Genomic DNA, 24,365 nt, shown 5'->3' on the forward strand with positions numbered 1-24,365 from the left:
AGATTGGGATATCTTGATGACTGCAGCATTCCCAATGCCTAGCACAGGATCTGAACATTGTTGTTGTTGTTCAGTTGCTAGGTCATGTCCGACTCTTTGTGACCCCATGAACTGCAGCACATCAGGCTTCCCTGTCCTTCACAATCACCTGGAGTGTGCTCAAATTCAAGTCCACTGAGTCAGTGATGCGATCCAACCACCTCATCCTCTGCTACCCCTTCTCCTTTTGCCTTCAATAGTTTCCAGCATCAGGATCTTTTCCAATGAGTTGGCTGTTCACATCAGGTACCCAAAGTATTGCAGCTTTAGCTTCAGCATCAGTCCATCCAATGAATATTCAGAATTTTCACAGGGAACTACTCAATGCTCTGTGGTGACCTAAATGGGAAGGAAGTCTAAAAAAGAGTGTATATATACATATATATATATATATGGCTTCCCTGGTGGCTCAGAGGATAAAGCATCTGCCTGCAATGCAGGAGACCTGGGTTTGATCCCTGGGTTGGGAAGATCCCCTGGAGAAGGAAATGGCAACCCACTCCAGTATTCTTGCCTGGAGAATCCCATGGACAGAGGAGCCTGGCGGGCTACAGTCCACGGTGTCGAAGAGTCGGACACAACTGAGCTACTGAACTGAACTGAGGCTGATATAAAAGGAGAATTTCTGGATAGTATAGTGGTGTCAAGAACATGGATACATAGGTAAGGGATGTTTGCATGGAAAAGCTTAAGGTATACCTCTGTGAAATGTTTTAGTGAGTCCTGATTAAAACGGTTTCAAAATAGCACTTAAACACATATACCCTAAGTATTATATTTCATGGTTAACCTTTTAAGACAGACATTTCCAGACTGTGCTTTTAGTTAAATTAAAAAAAAAGATTGACTTACTCAGACATTGCTTTTCTCTCTTAACAGAAAAGACTTTTAGAACATTCTCTCCATATTACAATAGCTTTGAAAAAGGAGGAACAGAATATTTCCAGAGGTTATCAAGTGTGTATGAGTGAATTTCCATTAAGAACAGTGCAAGACACACTAAGTTCTTCTGATTACATGAAGTCCCAGCCTAATTAGATAGTTAGAGCAATAGGGACAATGACATAACAAGACTGACTTCTACAAGCTACGTGTGAGAATTGTTTTGCTGTCACAACTCCTGTGTAAAAGAATATGTGGATGTATATGTGTATAAATGTGTACTATACTGACAAATGTGTATTGTCCTGATGTAAGTAGACTGGTGGTTAAAAAAAACAAAACAAGGCAAAGAAAGATTATAAAAAAATTCTGAAAGTAAAAATTTGAATTATTATTATTATTGGCCCCCTCCCAAGTTTCTGGTGAGGTCTTATGGAGCTCTGTAATTCCTATTAACAAATACGTTCATCATTTGTTTCAGTATTTTCCATTTTTACATTATTTGCATATTTTATAACTCTTTTACATTCTCAGTTGCTTAGTTGTGTCTGATTCTTTGTGACACCATGAACTGTAACCCACCAGACTCCCCTGTCCATGGAATTCTCCAGGCCAGAACACTGGAGTGGGTTGCCCTTTCCTTCTCAGTACTAAAGCGAATTCTAATCATTTTTATTGATTGAAAGACAAAGGATATGTATTTTCCTTCTATTCGACTAAAGCTTTAAAAAGGTTGAAAAGGGCACCAGGAATTATGTAAACACAATGTGTCTGGTTATCATCTTACAGAATAATGCACAAGAAAGTTCTAGGATTTCTGGCTCCCCTCCCCATACACCCAGAAAGTTTTTCCTTTGAAGTAGACAAGTTCAATATGTGCTAGGCTGAGGATATAGAAGGAGAAGAATGTCAATATGGAAACTGCCTGGTGAGGCCGGGGTTCTCATGGAGGTGCCCAGGAGCTGAAGACTCTGCCAGAGCTGGTGACCTGTTCCACCAGGTACAAGGCTGTAGGGCTTTGTGTAACTTGGTGATAGGATGGATAGGAGCAGGTGGAAACCTGTCTTATCAAAGCACACTGCACAAAACCTTCCTCACCCAGACAGGTGCCTGGAAAAGCCCAGCCCTGGGGCTCATCCTGATGCTCTGCAGTTCACACAGCCCACCATCCATTCTCCCCTCTCTGCTCTATGCCTCCCTCTGCTCCTCCCTGGGTCCCCAGCTTCCAACTCAGCTCCAGGCCTTGCCTCCCTACTCTCGTCTCTGGCATGACTGATTGCTAGGGCTCTTCTGGATATGTTCCTCCTTCCTGGTCTGGATTCCCCTTCAGACATCATCCCAAGTTTACCTCCATGCTCCCCAATCTGTGACAGTGGGTAAAGACACCATGTACCCCCACGCTCACTCCTGGCATCTTGGTCCACTCCCTATGTAGCATCCCTGCCAGGGAAGGGGACTTGGATAAAGGAGCATACAGGGAGGGGGCACTGGGCACCAGAAACACGGCTCGGGTGTGGACATTAGTGATCTTTATTTCCATCAAATGATTAATTTTATACGTCAACCTGACTGGCGTAAGAGATGCCCAGGTAGCTGGTAAAATGTTTTGTGGGTGTGTCTGTGAAGGTGTATCTGGAAGAGATTAGCACTTTGAATCGGCACACTGAATAGAGATCCACTCTAACCAACCCAATCCCTTGAGGACCTGAATAGAACAAGGAGAACCATGACTAATAGAGAGGGTAAGCATGCACAAGAATGGCTGATCTCATGCCTTTGAGAATTAACACATTGGGGCCTTTTAAAGCATGTTAAAAGATTTTTAAAATTCTTACGTTTGCTGTATGATGTGTTGTTCATAAACTTTTACATACAGTTTTGAATACTGTGGAACCTTTAAATTAACACTTACTTTTGATCATTTATTCACTGTTTTTTCCTCCCATTTTTAATCAGTTCTGAAATTGGGATGTGTGTTACAGTCAGTGGTGGTTTGTAATCATCATACATCGGGAATGACTCTGATCAGGTGTCACTTGAACTTGACCCCAGCTCTTTGTGTTGTAACCTCAATTGAATTGTGTACATGGTCAACACTACATGTTTAGTGTATAAACTGCTGGTTAGTATGTCTTAACAAGTCATAGCATGATCTAACTTTGAAACAAAAATTTATTGGATACACAGAAAAGCACAGAAAGGTACTGAAATGAATCATGACATTACTTAGCCAAAGAGCCATCAGTGGGGGAATGACCACAGTTCCATATGAGACAGGTTTCCACCTTCTCCTGTCCATCCTTCCATTACCAGGTTACATAGGCCCTATAGCCTTGTACTTGGTGGCTAGCAAAGCAACCAACAAATGTTTTATCTAAGAAAGGAAGACATCAACATGAAATAAAGCCATGTTTCACTCTGTGACTGAAATAGATACCAATCTATAGGATTACATATCACGTACCATGCAAAGTACCTGAAGTCAGAAAAAAATGGCTAAATCCCTCAGAATCAATAAAAGACTTTTTGAAGTAAAACACTACTCATTAGATTATTATTAAGGCACTGCATTATAATTTCATTGGTAGGTTTTCTTTTTTCCTTGTGAAATGAAAATGAAAGTCACTCAGTCGTGTCTGAATCTTGGACTACACAGTCCATGGAATTCTCCTCGCTAGAATACTGGAATGGGTAGCTGTTCCCTTCTCCAGGGAATCTTCCCAACCCAGGGATTGAACCCAGGTCTCCCACGTTGCAGGTGGATTCTTTACCAGCTGAGTCACCAGGGAAACCCCAAAATACTGGAGTGGGTAGCCTATCCCTTCTCCAGTGGATCTTCCTGATCCAGGAACCAAACCGGGGTTTCCTGCATTGCAGCTGGATTCTTTACCAGCTGAACACTGTCAAGCACCCAATAAGATAAAGGTTCTCTGTTCTTGTTTAGTCACTAAGTCGTGTTCAACACTTTGTGACTTCATGGTCTATAGCCCACCAGGCTCCTCTGTCCACGGGGTTCTCCAGGCAAGAATACTGGAGTGGGTTGCCATTTTCTTCTCCAGGGAATCTTCCCAACCCAGGGATCAAACCAGAGTCTCCTGCACTGGCAGGTGGATTCTTTACCACTGAGCCACTGGGAAGCCCCAAAGGTTTTGTCCTGGAGGCTTTTTCATGACATTTAAGCCTCGTGGCAATTGTTCTCCATAGATAAATTATCCCCAACCCAGAAATGATAGAGGAGTGATTTTTCTCAGGTTGGTAGTTTAGTCTGGGCAGGAAGTAGGACTTGAATCCTCATGTGTCCGTGCGCAGATCCTGTGCCACTTTCTCCAGACTCTGCTGCCTCGGGAGGAATCTCCCTGATTTTCCAACCCCTTTGTCTTTCAGAAGCATCGCTGGGGAGGAACAGCCCCCAAACGTCTACACCCTGGCACTATTCTGGAACAAGACGACATCTGGGGTTTTTCATCTAAAAACTTAGCTTTTGGGAACTAGAAATTCTGACTAGGGCATATGTGGTTTTTACTTCTTTGCAACACACCTTGAATTCATCTCACATATTCTCTTACCTCATCTCAGAACAGTTTCCTAAAGTAGGGAATGTTTCTTCAACTAAGTAATCTATGTTTGAGCATAATCATAATAAATAAGCCCCAAAGTAAGCAAACGGAAGATGACCCAGAAATGTTCCTCAACATCACCAGCCAAGGATTTTCTAGAAAACCTAGTGTTAGAAAAATATTGAACATTTATTTTTACCAAACTCCAAGTTCTTAAGAAATAACAAGATGAGAGCCTCACACTTAAACATTTATGTTTCCACAGCTATCTGGGATGAAAAAAGTCAAAATGAAGTAAAAATGAAAACCACTTGAATTTCTGACTATGATTATAATTGTATTCATACCAACATATATAAAGGTTTAAACATGTTTAGAAAGTGATTTCTTCATAGACTGGGATTAGGAACAGCAGCCTTCTTGGGAAAGGCCAGTCTCTGGTAAGCCAGCTGACAACAGGGATGGATATGCCACAAACATCGGTGAGAAGACAATGATTCTAAAATGCCTAGTGTGATTCTGAACCCAGGAAAATTTGCCTGCATTTGGAATTATTGCATCATGGATCAAAACCAGAAATATCATTCTTTGCATGTGGGTGCTCAGCTGCTTCAGTCGTGTCCTACTCTTTGTGACCCAATGAACTGTAGCCTGCCAGGCTCCTCTGTCCATGGAATTCTCCAGGTAAGAACACTGGAGTCGGTTTCCATGCCCTCCTCCAGGGGATCTTCTTGACTCAGGGATTGAACTCCCGGTTTCTGATCGAACTGGGTCAAAGGCTCTGAGAGTTGTGGTCCAAACTAGACACTGCTAGTTAATTAAGTCTCTATTTCTACTTGTCTATTTCAATTTTTCTTAATTGATTAAACTAGGTAGGGTTACTTACCAGGTAGGTTATGAGGGTGACTCATATAAATGAGATAGTAGATTTAAAAATACTATTTAGAGAATTATTTACAATTATGCTTTTTCTCACCCTTTTCCTGCACAACTTCATAGAAGGAGATGTCCCTCTAGTCCAAGGTGAATCACTTGGCTAGACTCTGAATATATGCATGAAGTCACTTCAGTAGTGTCTGACTCTTTGCGACCCTATGGACTATAGCCTGCCAGGCTCTTCTGTCCACGGGATTCTCCAGGCAAGAATACTGCGGTGGGTTGTCATGCCCTCCTCTAGGGGATCTTCCTGGCCCAGGAATCAAACCCACATCTCCTGAATTGGCAGGTGGGTTCTTTACCACTAGTGCCACGTGAGAATGTTAAAATTAAATTTACCATCTGAATGTATACATTAAAATTAAATTTACCATCTGCCCCACCTCTTAAACTGTTGCTTTGGAATTTTCTATCTCAATGAATGCTATCATCAAGCATCAGGCTTCCCCAAAGCACCTTGGAGTCATCAGAGACTCTTTCCTTCTCATTTCTATACTCCAGCTCCATCCAACCCACTAGTGTCCTGTCCAGTTTACTAATTCAATATTCTTCCTGCATTTTCATTCCCCTCCAACCCCTCTGCTACTATATCAGTTTAAGTCCTCACCACCTTCTAGTGAAGTGAAAGTCGCTCAGTTGTGTCCAACTCTTTGAGACCGCATGGACTATACAGTCCGTGGAATTCTCCAGGCCAGAATACTGGAGTGGGTAGTTGCTGCCTTCTCCAGGGGATCCTCCCAACCCAAGAACCAAACCGGGGTCTCCTGCATTGCATGCAGATTCTTTACCAACTGAACAATCAGGGAAGTCCCACCACCTTCCAAGAACCTCCCAAGTCGTTTCCCTGCTACAATCCATTCTCTATACCATGATCAAGATTTTTCCTCTAAATACAAATCTTAAAACTTTTTAATACATTTTACCATCTTAAGGAAAAAGTTCAAAATACTTAGCATGGACCCAAGCCCTACATGCTACGACCATGCAGGCCTTTAGGAGTATTCTCAACAGGTCCCTTATGTTCCAATCCCAGCTGAGGGCTTGCTGTTTTACAAATGAACCATGTTCCCTCTTCCTCCTTGGCCTTTGCAAGATGGTTCCCTCTACTGGCCATTTGCTTCTTGTCGCCTCACAACACTCCTACTAGTTTTTTAAGACAAGTTCATTCTCTAACACTTCTGGGGAACAGTTATAGGTGGCCAAGCTGAATTCCAAGTCACTTACAGTGGTGTCTTCTGTGTTTCCTCAGGACCCTGTGCATACCTCCATCAAGGCACTTGGCCACACAGCATTTCAATTTTTGTTGTACATGTCTGTTTCCTCCACTACACCATAAACTCCTAGAAGGGAGGAGCTGGATCTTTTATTTTCACATTTCTAGGCTCACCATGGTACCTGCTGCTTGGTAGCAGTTCCCATAAATTGCCGTGGAATAGAGGAGATTTCATCCTTCTTCACTTCTAGAATCAAGCAAAGTTATTTTTCCTCCTTCTTTCTGTGTTTTAAACTTCTTTCCGTTAGGTCTAACGCATCCTTAAAGCAAACAACAAAACCACTTTCTTCATCTTAGCCCCATGTTTTTGAAAGGGGAGTTCAATTGTTTTTTTAAACTCTTAACCTCTTGTTGATTCTCCAATTCACTGAAATTTGACTTCCACATCATCACTCCAATGAAATTGTTCTTGCCAATAACACAAGTTACTTAGTTGCAAAAGTCATTCTTTATCTTAAGCAATTACTCTTCAGGATTTCATATGACTGATCTCTTTCTTTCCCTTGAAAACCTTGGCTCTTGTGACATTATTTCCTCTGGTTTATAATATCTCTGAACACTAATCAGCCTCCCTTTGCTTAAATGCTGAGTGTCCCAAGGAAGCTATTAATTCTGTTGTCTAACTCTCCCTGAGTAATTTCATCTAATTCCACATCTTCAGTGACCATCTATATACACAATGAGCCCAAATTTTGACCTCTCAAATTCTTATTTCCAACTTGTAAGAACTTCCATGACTCACAATACTCTCAAATTTTACATTTAAACTTAAAATTGAATGGTTCCCTTCCTTAAACTTGGCCCCTTTGTATTTCCTATCCTAGTGAGTTAGAAATAGAGTCAGGGTAGAAGTCAGAGTATTAAGTACTTAACATCCTTTCTCCACCTTTCTATATTAGGCTGTGTTTAATAAATTTCAAGGAAAAAGTCTGTATGTGTATTGCAAGTTAGCTTTTGTATTAGTTATCCATTGCTATATGACAAATTACCACACACACTTAATAGTTTAAAACAACACATATTTATTATCAAAAAGCTTCCATGGATCAGGAGTCCAAGCATGGTATAGCTGGGTTCTCTGCTTAAGGTTTCGCATAGTTGCAGTCAAGGTGTTGGTGGAGAATGGGCTCTTATCTGAGGCTCAGGATCCTTTTCCAAGCTGCTCACACTGCTTGTGGTAAAATTCATTTCCATGAAGCTGTAGAACTCATGGCAGCTTATTCAAGGTCAGTGGGAGAGAGAGAGTCTCTGACTTGTTCACCATTTCAAAGGGCTTATCTGATTAGGCCAGGCTTACCCAAGACCATATCCTCTCAGTTAACTCAGTCAGCTGATTAAGGACCTTCATTACATCTGAAACATTTCCTTCCTTTGCCATGTAATGTAACATAATCATGGGAGAGACTATCCTGTCCTGTTTTCCATATTCTATTAGTTAGAAGCTGTAGGTCCCACAACACTCAGGGGAAGAGATTTTACCAGGGTTTGGGTCATGAAAGCCATTCTAGAATTCTACCTACCATGATTTAATTTTTAAAATTATGGGTAATGGCAAAAACAAACACATGTTTATAATTTTGATATTAAAATATTGAATGAAAAGAAAGACAGTATAGAACTTTAAAATCTCAAATTTTAACAGAAATGGCATGTATTTTGAAGATGGGGAAAATGGTCTTCTGTGTTTAATCCTAGCTTACACTTACTGCCTTGGCAGGAGATATAGCCAAGTAACTAAACTTTAGATCATATATGAACGCAAAAGGAATAATCAGATAAGGAGTTATGAAGGACAGATATTTAATTACATAATTGGCTTAATTTGAGAACCATTTTACCAAGTGTTAGCCTCCTTTGCATTAGGAGAGGATAAATGTAATTATATGTCTGTAAGTAAGTTGTATGGTTTCTTCAGTGTTCACCAATTTGACTTTTCCTTGTAGGTTTTTTCCTTTTAATACTATTGACTACTTTTCATCAGAAGTGCCTAATCTTTCCTTAGGACAGGCAGTTCAGGTATCTTTTAAAGTTGTTTTCTTATAATGTATAATGCCATAGGTACAGAAGTTTCTAGATCCCTTCTCTCCCCTTTCTGGCTCCATATCATTGATAACTCCTTTTCTTATATGCCCCACAAAGCTGTTCTGGAGTTAATGCCAATGCCATATGGATCTGAAATGTACCAGGATCCTGCCACTTTTAGTCTTGCTTCCTGGAGAAAACTTTTCCATTGGTGTTTAGTAAAAGACAGCATGACTTGGTGAATTTATTTCTTTTTCTTGACATTGGCAATGATAGTGCCATGCCCCTTGTATACAACTGGTATGAGATTGGCTTGCAAATCCCTAGAGATAAGTGGTTACTTCTCTACTTTCCCTCTCTTTTGCTTGGGCAACTGCCACATTGATGCACTGGAGCCACTCTTCTGCATTCTTCTCATTCTTGGCCTTGAAAACATAGGTTTTATTGTCTGTGAAAATTTCAAAAGCCCGGGGGAGACAGCGATCCCTGCGTTTCTTGGCCACAACTTTCACACTCTGTACTTTGCTGAGTTCTATTGGGGAGTCATCAGGATCATCTTTCTGAAATGCATGGGAAGGAAAGAACATGAGCTGGCTTCCAGACTATAGAAAGATCTCTGGCTCCTGGAGAATTTTCCAAGAGGATCAGAATCTGTTCACTTCATGTGACTTGAGACCTTTGTTATTTTGGGTGCTAAGGCCTTGAATAGTCATGAAAACAACTGAAGAAGTGAGCAGCTAGTTTTTTGTTGTATGATCTTAAGCTAGAACAAAATAGCCAATTTATAGAAAAGTATTATATGGTGGGACTGGGGAAAATGTTTGATTCATATTTCTTTGACTTTATGCCATTTTCTATTGATATTAACACTGTATTAATAGAGAAAAATGAAGCTGTGCAATTTGGGGTACTATTAACTCAGAATTTGAGATAATTTTAGAGGCCTGAAATTGAATTTTTCTTTGTGTTACCTCTGAGAAAGAGGTGTTAATTGAATAAATAAGGCTCCAATATTTAAGTAGATTAAACTGTTTTTGAAACTTTCTCAATCTTTGGAAGCATGATTTGTCCACAAACATTAAGGGAAGGAATATTTAATGATGTTACATTTTCTTTGCATTAAAGCAGATACTTAAGAATCTCTTTAACACCAGAGTCATCATGCTGGGCTAGCATGAATATTTTTTAAGGAATCAGATACTTCTTTAAAGCAGTTTCAGATCTTTAACATCCCTGAGTCCATTTTGTCTACTGGAGAATGTACCTGTGTTTGAGAATCTTGCCAACCCTCCTTTCCCTACCTGCCCATTCATAATCATCCTTTTTTCACTTTGCAGTGGAAAAACATCTTTTTCACTCATCCCAAACTTTCTATGGTGTATTGTCCACCTTGGAAAAATCTCAGGAGCATCAAACAAAAAGAGCAATTCAAAATACTGATGTCAGAAGAACAGAGCCCAGAAATAAGCCCACACATCTCAGTCAATTAATCTTCAACAAAGGAGGCAAGAATATACAATGGGAAACAGACAGTCTCTTCAGCAAATGGTGCTAGGAAAGTTGGACAGCTGCATGTAAATCAATGAAGTTAGAACACACCCTCTCACTATGCATAAAAATAAAATGGATTAAAGACTTAAACATAAGACATGACACCACAAAACTCCTAGAAGAGATCATAGGCAAAGCATTGTCTGACATAAGTTGTACCAATATTTTCTTAGGCCAATCTCCCAAGGGAATAGAAATTAAAACAAAAATAAACAAATATGACCTAATTAAACTTACAAGCTTTTGCAAAGCAAATCATAAACAAAATGAAAAGACAAGTTACAGGATGGGAGAAAATATATGCAAATGATGTAACCAACAAGGGCTTAATCTCCAAAATGTACGTATAGCTCATACAACTCAACAACAACAAAACAAACAATCCAAGTGAAAAATGGACAAAAATCCTAAATAGACATTTCTCCAAAGAAGACATACAGATGGCCACTAGGCACATGAAAAGATGCTCAACATTGTTAATTATTAAAAAATAGCAAATCAAAGCTACAATAAGGTACCACCTCACACCAGTCAGAATGGCCATCCTTAAAAAGTCTACAAATAAGAAAAGCTGCAGAGGGTGTGGAGTAAAGGGAACCTTCCTGTCCTGTAGGTGGGAATGTAATTTGGTGCAGCCACTGTGGAAAACAGTATAGATGTGCCTCAGAAAACAAAAAACAGAATTATCATATGACTCAGCAGTCTCACTCTTGGGGGTATATCTGGTCAAAACTATAACACAAAAACATACATGCACTCCTTTGTTCACAGCGGCACTGTTCACAGTAGCCAAGATAGCCAAGGAAACAATGTAAATGCCCGTCAACAGATGAATGGGTAAAGAAGATATGTTATGTATATACAATGGAATACTACTCAGCCAGAAAAGAGAACAAAATAATGCCATTTGCTGCAACATGGATGCAACTAGAGATTATCATATAAGGGAAGTAAGTCTGAAATAGAAAGATATATACCATATGATATCACTTATATGTGGAATCTAATAGCTACAAAACAGAAGCAGACTTATAGACATAGAGAACAGACCTGTGATTGCCAAAGGGGAGGGGTTAGAGGAGGGATGGAGTGGGAGGTTGGGATTAACAGATGTGGAACAGATAAATAACAAGGTCCTACTGTATAGCACAGAGAACTATCTTCAATATCCTATGACAAAACATTGTAGAAAAAGAATATTTAAAAAGAAGGTAAATATATATATAATAAATGTATAACTGAATCACTTTGCTGTACAGCAGAAATTAACACAACATTGTATATCAACTATACTTCAATTAAAAAAATACTGATGTAAGAGAAGTGTCCTTCAACTAAGCATTAAAAAGCATTTAACTTTTAATGTTTAAAAACTATTTATTACATTTAATATTATACTTATAGCTTTTCATAAGTAACATATTTTTGAAAGTTAATAAAAGATCTTAACACTTTGAGACTGATGGTCACAAATTAAAATCACTAAATTTAAATATATATACATAGTTTTACTGCAGTCAAAAATGATAGGGTAAGCAGGATAAAATGCTATGGGAATGGTAGAACAAAACTATGATTTCAAAGAAACAACCTGAACACATCAATTAAAGAAGAGCTAATCTGTATATTTTTTTAAATGGATGGTGTTAGGTGTCAAACTGCAGTGGTATTTTTTATTCTATTGGTTACATTTAAAGGTCGGACACAACTGAGCGACTGAACTGAACTGAACATTTAAAGGAGAGATGTGATTTTTAAATTTTAAAGTGACAATATTTACAATTCAATTAGAAAGTATTTTTTCTATTGAAAAATAACACTATTGTGCAACTGTTTAAACTTATGATAAAAGTATTTATGTAAATTAAAATGCTACAAGGTGTTAGGCAGATTTTTCAAAATTTTTTTAGGGGATATACAGAATGAAAAGTGAAGATATCTCTATAAGATAATAGCAATAGTTTGTTAGTTTAATTTGGTTTATAGTAAGTATCTGACAGTAATAAAATTATGTATTTTAAATTAGATTATAGTAGAAAATTGATACATGTAGGAAGTGAACAAGGAAAAAAAAAAAAGGCTACCAGTGGACAGTAAATCAACTAAGACAGAAACAGACAAGAAATCGAAGGAAACCATTACCTAGCTGTTTGGTGGAGATGAAGACCTTAGAAGGCAAAAGTGAAAAATAGCACTATAAGCTTTTAGTTCTTACTTTAAAATGCACATTTTCCTCATTTACAAGAAAGGCCCTCTATGATGTGGCTGATGCTGCAGCTGGACTGCTGGCCACTGCAAGGTTACAGTGTCCCGAAGGATGAGAGTGGTTTTGGTGTGGTCTCTATGCGATATTGGAGAAGGCAATGGTACCTCACTCCAGTACTCTTGCCTGGCAAATCCCATGGACGCAGGAGCCTGGTGGGCTGCGGTCCATGGGGTCACTAGGAGTCGGACAGGACTGAGCGACTTCACTTTCACTTTTCACTTTCATGCATTGGAGAAGGAAATGGCAACCCACTCCAGGGTTCTTGCCTGGAGAATTCCAGGGATGGGGGAGCCTGGTGGGCTGCAGTCCATGGGGTCACTAGGAGTCGGACAAGACTGAAGCGACTTAGCAGCAGTAGCGGCAGCAGCTATCCTATATTATAGTATTTCCTAATATTTGAGCCAAATAGTCTGTCAGACTTCTGGAATGTCAAATCATTATCTCCTGATAAAGATGTCAAATAAGTTAGCCAATCATAAAATAGCTTATTCTCGAAATTTTATTAAAGAGCTCTGAATCAAGAAGTATAAAGGTCAGTATTTGAGTTCAGGAAAAACACTCTTATGCACTAACTCTACTCTGTCCCAAGGGATCGGAAAAATCACTACATCTTAAATTCTATTCTGATTTCTTTAACAAAGATAGGAAGTTCAAATGGTCATTTTAAACACTTTAAAAATGCTTCAATGTGAACCTATGCTAAAAAAAAAAGTTTCCTTAAACCTCCAATAACTTTCCAAATTGAACACACCATTACATTTCTCATTCAAAAAGATCTTTAGCCACAGGAAAGTCCATCTGTATATTTTATAAAACACACAGATGAAGAAAGTAACATGAGTTCAAAACGGGTGCCATCATAATATTCTTTTTCATCTAAAAAGTTAATGTGAAGCTTTATTAACTAAAAAAACACTGATCAGAATTCCTCATAATACAGATACACCATATTTGATTTCTGTTGAGAAGTTCATATAAATTTGGTAATGAGCATCCTAAAGACGCAGTGCATGTGCTCTTAGTGAAATGTAATTGTTTAGTAATTTAACACTCTCATCAATTAATCCAGACACACTTCGATTTGCCACTGATCCTGTGTTTTAGGTGTACATGGGAAGCTTAACAGTGTACTCCTTACGAACATGCTTTGGTGTCACATTGCCTGAGTCTAACTCCAATTTTACCCTTTCTCACCTTACTGGCTCTATCCTCAGACAAGCCCATCAGTCTCTTTGTGCCTCAGTTTTCCCATCTATAAAATGGCAATAACAACGGTGCTGATCACAAAGAATTGTTCTGAAGATTGTGAGAGGTAATCCACGGTGGCACATGATAAGCATGGAGAAGTTATTATTATTATATCTCAAAATAGCCAAGAAGTACATCAAGATTTCATGCTCCCTGATCTTGAGTGAGAAGAGTTTAATGATAAATAAATGTGATTTGGAAAGAAAGGGATAACTTGGCATTATCGATTGCAATATAATATTATTTCACAAGTTTCTCACTGAAAATTCAGAATACAGACATTTACTGAGCATCCTACTTCAGATTGAAAATTATATTAAATGAATATTTATTAATTCTTTTAGAATTCTGTTCTATCCATTAACTGAATATTAAATGAAAGATAGTAATATTTTCCCCAAACAAAACTGAGTTTGGTTGACTACATAAAAAGTACTTAAAATAAATCAACCTTTTTTCCTTCTTCCCTGCCTACTATTCCCCTTCCTCAGGTCCCCGTGTCCAAATATAGCCTTCAATCATAAAAGAAGTCAGAGTCAAAGCCACATATTTATGTAGGTGATCCACAAAGAAACAGAATGCATGGTGTTCAAGTCAAGATTCCTGGGTAGACCTTCTGTGGTTCATCTCCTAAAACTTATGGCAACAAAAAACCCTTCCATAATAAACTGAGAAGGACAGTGAACCAACTTATGTAGGAATGAACAGAACAGACAGTCAAAAAGATATGTATAATAAAATGGCACTGTAAAACTGGAGAAGGAAAAATTATTGGCCATTTTACTCCAGACAAAATGCCTATCAAGTTGGCAAAGATCAAGGCTTTAAAAACACAAGTGTAAAAGATGGAAGAGGAACTTACAGACTTTCCTTTTTGAAACAGAAGTTGATTTCCAGCTAGTGTAAAATAACGGGTTTTCCACCTTTTGATGAACTTCCATCTGACTTGCTTCTCTTTAAGTTTTCCTTCTATGAGGGGCTGGCCATCTTGATTTATAACTGTTGAAGGTAATAGAACAATCAAGCCATTTATTTTTCATTATTCATTTGGCAAGTGATCAAAAGTCAGAATTGTACAGTGAACCAGATCCAATATGTATACTTGGAAAGTGGCTAAAAAATTATGAATTTGGTTAAGCTTTCCCCCTTTGTCCTTAAAAGAATGCATAGTTTAGATATGATAATGGGAAAGTGTTGAAAGCCCTCATTGAGATTTGCAAAAGGAATATAGTTCACAAAAAGAGCATTTGCTTAGCAGTTTTTTAAGGTTCATCCAGATACTCAGCATTGTTCTTCCTAACTCCTTTGTTTCATGGTATTTTGTTCATACAAACGTTTAGAAATCACAAACCAAGTATATTTAGCTATTTGCCAGCAAAAGTCAATGTAGTACAAATATGTGTTTTCCTGAATCCTTAACAGCTGCAGAAACAAACTTACCCTACTCTTTTGAACATGATTTTTCCACTCTCTGGAACACACGCTCTACCTCTACTCTTCACAGTTAAATCTCCACCTAGTTAAAAACTAATTATTTCATATTTCAACTCAAAATGTTGCTTCCTCTGGGAGACTTCTCCCAATCCCAGACCCAACTGACTGTGTCTGCCATATACTCTCAGAGCATCTGGCATGTTTCTTTTCTCAGATATCAGCATTCAAAGATGATTATTGGCATTTACCTGATTAATGTCTTTCTTTACCATTCAACTGAAAGCTCAATGAGGTCAGGATCTTTGCTTTGTTCACTGTTGTTACATCAGGCATACCTAGTATGAAGTGTGTAAATTTTTGTTGAATTAATAGATTCATTTCACACTGAAGTAGAGTATGTATGATAATACAGAACCACAGAGTTAGAAGACGAGTACGATGTCAGAAGTTTATATGTTGAACTGAAGAATTTCATTTGTTTTACAAACTATGTAAGAGTCACTCTTCCAATTCATGTAAAAGAATCTGATTTCTGAGGTGTATGACAATATTTATTTATTTACATTAATGTTTGATATTCATAGTACCTTGAAAGTAATGCACTTTGTTAATCACTGTTAAATTTGGACAGTAGCTCTTTGAACTTATGAACACAACCTGTCCTTCCCATCCATCATTTCTCTTTTCTAGTGTAGGTTAAATAACTAGTTCAGATGGGGTATTTGTCCATCATGACAGCACTGTCAGGGGAAAAAATAATAAAATATATAGTTTTTACAAACAAATTCTATTAAAGTTAATCTGGCTTTTTCCCCTTCTTGTCTGATGACTAGTCAATTGGATCTTCCATTGTCAATCCCAAGTTAAGGCTAGTAACAGAAACAATATATGAATATATTGTTAGATAGTGATAGTTTATGATGAAGAGAGTGAGTGACTTGGGGTTGGTGCACATGCATGTAAGTGGTCAGGAAAGAGCTTGCACATTCGAGGTGGCATTTGATCTGAGGTTTCAGTGATGAGAAATACCTCCCATTTTCTAGCGTGCCCCATGGTGGCTAGTACTGGGCATAGAGGAAAGTATGCAAAGCAATTGCTCAAGAATCATCGACAATGTTAACAAAATGATCTGTGTTCTGCTAGCAATCATCTATTAAGAGCTTTCTTAAAGGGAGTATGCTGCTGCTAAGTCGCTTCAGTAGTGTCTGACTCTGTGTGACCCCATAGATGATGGCAGCCCACTAGGCTCCTCTGTCTCTCGATTCTCCAGGCAAGAATACTGGAGTGGGTTGCCATTTCCTTCTCCAGTGCATGAAAGTGAAAAGCGAAAGTGAAGTCGCTCAGTCGTGCCTGACTCTTAGGGACCCCGTGGACTGCAGCCTACCAGGCTCCTCCATCCATGGGATTTTCCAGGCAAGAGTACTGGAGTGGGGTGCCATTGCCTTCTCCGAAAAGGGAGTATGCTCTTTGCAAATTAAATTTTCCATAAACACAGTCCTTGCTTCCTTTATGCAGCAGGTAAAGCACTTGGGACACCGCATCTTCCCCAAGTGCTACTGGTCCTAGAGGGCTGGGATTTAGGTCATATTTAAGCACATGGCTCCTTCTGAATTTGACACTGGGAATTAGCTACAAGAACTTCTCCTCAACGTAGATCAAAATCTCAAGGCAGGTCCAAATGCTTCACTTGAAGTGTATGTGACCAAAATAGTCAAAGGAATTGTTTGAGACATGAACTGGCTGGGATAACATACCCACAGACCCACATGTTCACAATGATTGTGAGAGACTCCAGAGAAAATGATAAGCTTACTGGAAGATGAAAGGATGAAGACATAGAGAAATGCTGCTGAGCAAAGAAGACTCCATTCTAGATTTTCACTTCCGGTGAAAGTGGACCCCAGGGAAAAGTCCATGGAAAAGATTTTAGGAAGGAAATTTCAGCAGCACTTTAAACTAGCCGCATGTTAGGACCTTAATTTAGGAACCAGAGTCAACTTCAGGTAATTCTTAAAAGTCAGGCTATTTGTACCTATAGGATTAACTTAAAAATAGTTTCAAAAGGCAAAAAAAGAGAAAAACTATTTTTTTTTCCCAGTGGCTATACTAGGTCCTAAAAAAAGTTTTTTAAAATAATTATGTTTCAATGCCATTCTCCCAAATCAACCAATACAGTATTGTAAAGTAATTAATCTCCAATTAAAATAAATAAATTTATATTAAAAAATAATTATGTCTGGCCTAAGTGTGTTACTGGCCATGTGTTCTTTTAATAGGTCTATTGTCATCGTCCTGGTGAGCAATAATTCTCACATGATATTGCTGCCTCTTCATGGTCAAAATGGGAAACTAATTCTTTCTAAGGATGATCATATTCCACTTGAAAAATAACATGTCAAATGAGACTATGAGGAAATGATCATGTGCCTAAAACTATCTTGCTTGCATGTAATGCATTCAGGATATTGAAATATTTTCTCATGTGCCAATTAACATTATTTTATTCAAAGTATCACAGTTTGGCTAAAAGACATTCTCTACCAACCAGCAACTGTTCCTTTTTAAAATTATCAGTTAGTTGAAAATTATTCAGTTTGTGGAATATTTATGAAATAAACTGAAAATAATTCAGTTTATGAAATATTAAACTGAATTCTCTAGTGTAATTGGAACCCATTCCAAGTTTATCAACTTAAAAATCTGAGAGTGCTAATACAAATGGTTTTATATTCATTGTATTCCTTTTGTGGACCCAGACTTGACAACATTTATGTTGATAAAAGATGAAATTTGAAAATGTTAGTCTTCCTCAACGAGAAGTTGGTGAATCATGTCAGGCACAGATACCTTAAAGCAATAAGGAATATTCCTCTATTGATTCATCAGCCATATCCAGTCATCTCGCACATAATTTTGATCACATGTAAGCTGTAAAGCGCTGTGTTTGGATCTTCAGGGGACACGAAGCCCAGCTCAGAGAGAGCTTGAGTTTATCATCTTGTGGTGAGATAAAGCATTTTACAAATCTGACAACTCAGTGTAGAGTCTGGGATATAGAAGGCAAGCATTACAAAACTCAAAGGAAGAAAATTCTACTTCTAGCTGGGAGAGAATGACATGAGGGCTGGGTCCCTGCTGAAGAAGGGAGAGAGGAACTTGTGGGAGGAATGCAGAGAAGGACTGGGGTAACAAGAATGACACATAAGGGGAAATGTATGAAAATAAAAATCCTAAAGAAGCTGGAAGAATCAATGAACTCCGAAGCACGTTTGTAAAGCAATCACTTTGGTCAAAGTCATGAGCTGGAGGTGGCGGCGGGGTGGGGGTGGGGTGCCTGTAGGCAATTGAAGATTTTTTGGTGTAAGATCCAGGAAAGAGATTGGGTATCAGATAATCATAGGGGAGGTCATATTGGACTTTATTTGAAAGTTCTTCTGAATCCCTATTATTAAAGATCTTGTTTTTCTTAAGGACTTATCAGGGGCCTAGAGCCTGTGAAGGTCCAGCCGGCACAGGCATGAAGCCTCCTGGACACCAGATGGGATCAGCTGTGGATCAGGCATGGTCACAGCAGGAAACAGGGGCACCTCAAGCTGGGCAACTGAAGGCAGTTAATAAAGGGACTATTTACACAGATGTGGGCACGGTGTAGGAAAGGCATCTTAGTGCTCTGGGGCCAGGAGCCAGGAGGGGGCACAACACCCCTCTGGCTGAAGAGGAAGTTGAAGAGAACAGTTAGGGGCTGTATGCAAAACACCACCTGAAGAGAGCTGTGGATGGAGGACATGGTCAGCCTGCAGGGACCAAGCAGGGAGGGAGTCGGGAATAAATAAGCAGACCTCACTCTGCTCCCTCCCTCTGATCTCCTGCCAGAATGTAACTGAAACCCAGAGGTAAGGCGACTGGAACACTCTGGAGAGGCACCTATTCTACACTGGGGATGGAAGCAGGAAAGCTTCCTGGAGTATATGTGTCTGAGCTGAATTCTGAAGGACAAAGGGCAGTGATAAAGGTGAAGTGAAGAGGGATATTCTGAAAAAAGAAGGGAAATAATCTGCAAAGGGCTGAGGCTGACAGAGTGGGCATGCAATGCATTCTAGAAACCATCACTTATTCTTAGTGATGGGAACCTGGTAGGATCGGCAAGCAAGAGATGAGGGGTGAGATTCAAGGAGAGACCAATCCTAAAGATCCCTGGACATCATGCAAAGTGAAAGCTAATGCTTTGTAATGAACATAATGAAAAATAAGAATTTCTGTAGTCATACAACTCAAGAGCACAAGAGTTTAGTAATTTAAGGTCTCCACCTTGCTTTAAGGTTTATTGCAGTTGTGACTATATCCTTGTGTGTGTGTGTGTATGCTCAGTTGTGTCTGACTCTTTGCAACCCCATGGACTGTAGCCTGCAAAGCTCCTCTGTCCATGGGATTTTTTAGCCAAGAATACTGGAGTGGGTTGCCATTTTCTACTCCAGGGGATCTTCCCAATTCAGCGATCAAACTGTGTCTCTTGTGTCTGCTGCACTGGCAGGCAGATTCTTTACCAACTGCTTCACCTGGTACAGACTTTCAGTTCAGTTCAGTCGTTCAGTCGTCTCTGACTCTTTGCGACCCCGTGAATCGCAGCACGCCAGGCCTCCCTGTCCATCACCATCTCCCGGAGTTCACTCAGACTCACGTCCATTGAGTCCGTCATGCCATCCAGCCATCTCATCCTCTGTTGTCCGTTTCTCCTACTGCCCCCAATCCCTCCCAGCATCAGAGTCTTTTCCAATGAGTCAATTCTTTGCATGAGGTGGCCAAAGTACTGGAGTTTCAGCTTCAGCATCATTCCCTCCAAAGAAATCCCAGGGTTGATCTCCTTCAGAATGGACTGGTTGGATCTCCTTGCAGTCCCAGGGACCCTCAAGAGTCTTCTCCAACACCACAGTTCAAAAGCATCAATTCTTCGGTGCTCAGCCTTCTTCACAGTTCAACTCTCACATCCATACATGACCACAGGAAAAACCATAGCCTTGACTAGACGGACCTTAGTCGGCAAAGTAATGTCTCTGCTTTTGAATATACTATCTAGGTTGGTCATAACTTTTCTTCCAAGGAGTAAGCGTCTTTTAATTTCATGGCTGCAGTCACCATCTGTGGTGATTTTGGAGACCAAAAAAATAGTCTGACACTGTTTCCACTGTTTCCCCGTCTATTTCCCATGAAGTGATGGGACTGGATGCCATGATCTTCGTTTTCTGAATGTTGAGCTTTAAGCCAACTTTTTCGCTCTCCTCTTTCAGTTTCATCAAGAGGCTTTTTAGCTCCTCTTCACTTTCTGCCATAAGGGTGGTGTCATCTGCATGTCTGAGGTGATTGATATTTCTCCCGGCAATCTTGATTCCAGCTTGTGTTTCTTCCAGTCCAGCGTTTCTCATGATGTACTCTGCATAGAAGTTAAATAAGCAGGGTAACAATATACAGCCTTGATGTACACCTTTTCCTATTTGGAACCAGTCTGTTGTTCCATGTCCAGTTCTAACTGTTGCTTCCTGACCTGCATACAGATTTCTCAAGAGGCAGGTCAGGTGGTCTGGTATTCCCATCTCTTTCAGAATTTTCCACAGTTTATTGTGATCCACACAGTCAAAGGCTTTGGCATAGTCAAGAAAGCAGAAATAGATGTTTTTCTGGAACTCTCTTGCTTTTTCCATTATAATTGAGTTAAACATAGTGTTTTGGATGCCATGTTTTCTCCTTGCTATAATAAATCATATAGGGCTGTACCAAAGATTTCCTCTGGTCTAGGCTGAGAGTTGATGGGGTAAGGGCAATGACTTTGGAATCAGTCTTAGCTGAAGCCCAGAAATTGCAACTTAATGGCTGACTGGTCTTATGCAAGTTATTTAGCCTCACCGAGGTTCAGTTTCCTCTTCTCCAGAGATGTCATGCTTAACAACAGGGCCACCGAGCAGGTTGTTCACTGCCTAAGAGCACTCAGCTAAGGGGGGTGTAGGGGTTGAAATTCAGCCGAAATTTTGCTATTTAAGTCATACACCCCCCAAGTGGGACATCAACCACCATAAATAAAGGCACACAAAATGCTGTAAAAGTTAACAGTAGCCTTGCTTAACTAAGTCCTGCTATCTAATAAGATGTCAACAAATAGTAGTTATTATCATCATTATCATGGTCATCATCTTCTCTGACTGTAACGATGAACAGTTGGTTTTTATAAATACCATATCCTAATGGCCTGAGGATAAAACCTACCTCCTCCCTCCAATTAAGCATGTAATGAACCTATACTATATTAAAGCATTAAGCATGGTGAGAGAATTCAGAGTAAGACAATAAACCCTTTTAGAGTTCAAGGACTGCAGGTTTTGAACTTGAGGTGTGACAAGCAATGCAAAGGGTCCCCAAAGGAGATGAACTCTTCTGATTTTGAGTAACAGATCCATTTGTTCATCACAACGGCCATTTTCAAGCTAATCCAGTAACAGATTGGGCTGCACTGGGAATCTTTTCCACATCATTAGTGGTTGCTCCCTTTTATCCCAGGCTTCCTGCTTATTCTTATGACAGTAGATGCTGACACCCCCATTGCCATTAACTACTATTCACACTGTACTGACTACTATCCACACCCAGAAGTTCCTTATACTGTGTGCTTCTGGCTCACGCAACTTTTGTCTTAAAAGTATTGCATTATGCACAAATTAAGACTGTCATTAATTTAATTTGTGATATTTGAATTCTCAGGTATTTTTCCTGATTATTAAAGACAAATACCTTCAAAAGAAGGCATAATCTTGAAGAAATATGTAAATCTTAAATATTTAGTTTTAAAATAAGAACTGAGAAAAAGTATGTCTTTTTTTAAAAAAAATTTCCCTTGAATTGACTGCTTCTGAGTATTACAACTCCTATACAGTCTGTGGGGAACTTCTTTCCATGTATTGAGAGTCTCAAGTTTATTCCAATTCCCTTTTATGGTTTTAGTGATTTTCTTGTGTGTGTGCCAGGTCTAATAAACCCAACTCTGATTATAGAGGGTACACTTAAAGAGGGATAGAAGCACTAAGTGAGGAGGCCCTAGGAGCCACATTCAGTAGACTGAGTGTCTGTGGTTTCTGAAATCACTAAGGATTGTAATGAATGGCATATTTCATATGACTACCCAGGCAGTGTTTAGAGGCCCATATTTCCTTACCAGTAGTGAATAAACAAGGAGGCATAATCCAGCATCAATTTTGTAACATCCCACAAGATGTGTGGGGTCTAAAAACAGACAGGCAAACTCAATTTGACAGCAGCCCTTTGAGGGCACTTTCATAAGTGCCAAATGACTTCCTTTCTCAGTAATTTCATACCCATCAAAATGTAGCCTGCTTTCTAGGCTTCTCTATTAACTACTGAAATGTTGTTCTAAAAAAAAGGCTTTTAGAACTACTATTTTATAAACTCGTAGAGCAGTGTTTCCAAACCTGTCTTCTGCGGAACACCTATATCAGAATTATGTGCTGGCTTATTAAAATGCAAATTCCAAGGCACCACCCTGAACCTATTGAACTCATAATCTTAGGGTAGGGTGAGGGACTCTGCATTTTAACAGCATCCCCAGCTGATTCTAACATGGCTCAAGAACTTCTAAGAAATGATAGTAGCTTTCTGGTAGATGACAGTAATAGGCCATACAATATCCAAAATAGTAAAATGGCAAAACCAATAGTGGGAAAAAAATTGTTATGAACTTTCCATAAAATTAAAGAATAGGATAGCAGTATAAGATCATATGGTGAAGTAAGTCAGAAAGAGAAAAACAAATATTGTATACTAACACATGTATATGGAATCTAGAAAGAACCTACTTGCAGAGGAGCAATGGAGACACAGACACAGAGAATAATAGACTTATGGACATGGCTAGGGAGGAGGGGAAGGAGAAGGTGGGTATGGAGAAAGCAACGTGGAAACATACATTACCATATGTAAAATAGGTAGCCAATGGGAATTTGCTATATGACTCGGGGAACTCAAACTGGGGCTCTGTAACAACCTAGAGGGGTGGATGGGAAGGGAGGGGGAGGAATGTTCAAGTGGGAGGGGACATGGGTAAACCTATGGCTGATTCATGTTGATGTTTGCTAGAAACCAACACAATACTGTAAAACAATTATCCTTCAATTAAAAATTAATAAATTTTTTTAAGTTAAAAAAAGATCATATGCATGTCCTTGATTTAGGTTTATAGAGTTACAGGGAAAAAATGCTCAGAATCAATGTTTGTGGAATTTGGCTTATTTACTGTTCATCAGTGAAACAAAAATTCTAAGGCCACCTGCCAAGAGGGTAACCTGTTCAATAGCTCTGAGAAGTTAAGTATGGTCACCTTTGGGTCCCTTATGGGAACCTACCAAATAATACTGGCCCACATTTGCCCAGTAATGACTGACAGGGACCAATGGGAAAAGATCAGGGGTGGTAGAAATGAATGGAGAGAACTGCTCAATCTTTTTCTTGAACATTGAATAAAAAGGGCTCCATACCCTCTTCCCATGTTGGTCCCATGCTGTCAACTCATTTCTATGATCTCATGGATACGTATTACTGACATCTGACTGTAGGATATTAGATGGTTTTAAAGGCTGAGTGCTTTCCTGCACTGCCTGGACACTGTAGAGCTGTGAGGAAAGCTGGGGGAAAATAGATGTGACATACTTGCATCCGGGCTTCCCTGGTGGCTCAGACAGTAAAGAATTTGCCTGCAATCCAGGAGACCTGGGTTTGATCCCTGGGTCAGGAAGATCCCCTGGAGAAGGGAATGGCTACCCACTCCAGTTTTCTTGCCTGGAGAATCCCATGGATAGAGCAGCCTGGCGGGCTACAGTCTATAGGGTCACTCAGTTGGACATGATTGAGAGACTAACACTTTCACTTTCACTTTCATACCTGTACCAGCTCTGTGATAAGGAGAGTCGTCTTGTTTGAGCTGCACAAGTTGCATGCATGCATGCTCATTTGCTTCAGTTGTATCTGATTCTGCCCCATTCTACCTCATGGACTGTAGCCCACCAGGTTCCTCTGCCCATGGGATTCTCTAGGCAAGAATACTGGAGTGGGTTGCCATTCCTTTCTCCAGGGAATCTCCCCAACCCAGGGGTCAAACCCG

General features: G+C 39.5%; 1 protein-coding gene across 2 annotated transcripts in view; it reads right to left on the reverse strand.

The window, feature by feature from the left end:
- Positions 1-7,688: 7,688 nt before the first annotated feature.
- The window catches only part of VEPH1 (ventricular zone expressed PH domain containing 1), a 271,345-nt gene continuing 254,668 nt past the window's right edge, over positions 7,689-24,365 (reverse strand). The window contains exons 13-14 of one of the 2 annotated variants that reach the window (XM_040247539.1): positions 14,637-14,773; positions 7,689-9,269 (exon numbers count right to left, since the gene is read on the reverse strand). In XM_040247539.1, coding sequence (XP_040103473.1) covers positions 9,033-9,269; positions 14,637-14,773 — 374 coding nt within the window. In that variant the 3' untranslated portion in view covers positions 7,689-9,032. The remainder of the gene's footprint in view (positions 9,270-14,636; positions 14,774-24,365) is intronic. The other variant, XM_040247541.1, reaches the window with a different exon arrangement.

Source organism: Oryx dammah, unplaced genomic scaffold (assembly GCF_014754425.2).
Source record: "Oryx dammah isolate SB20612 unplaced genomic scaffold, SCBI_Odam_1.1 HiC_scaffold_2, whole genome shotgun sequence".
In the NCBI taxonomy this organism is placed as follows: domain Eukaryota; kingdom Metazoa; phylum Chordata; class Mammalia; order Artiodactyla; family Bovidae; genus Oryx; species Oryx dammah.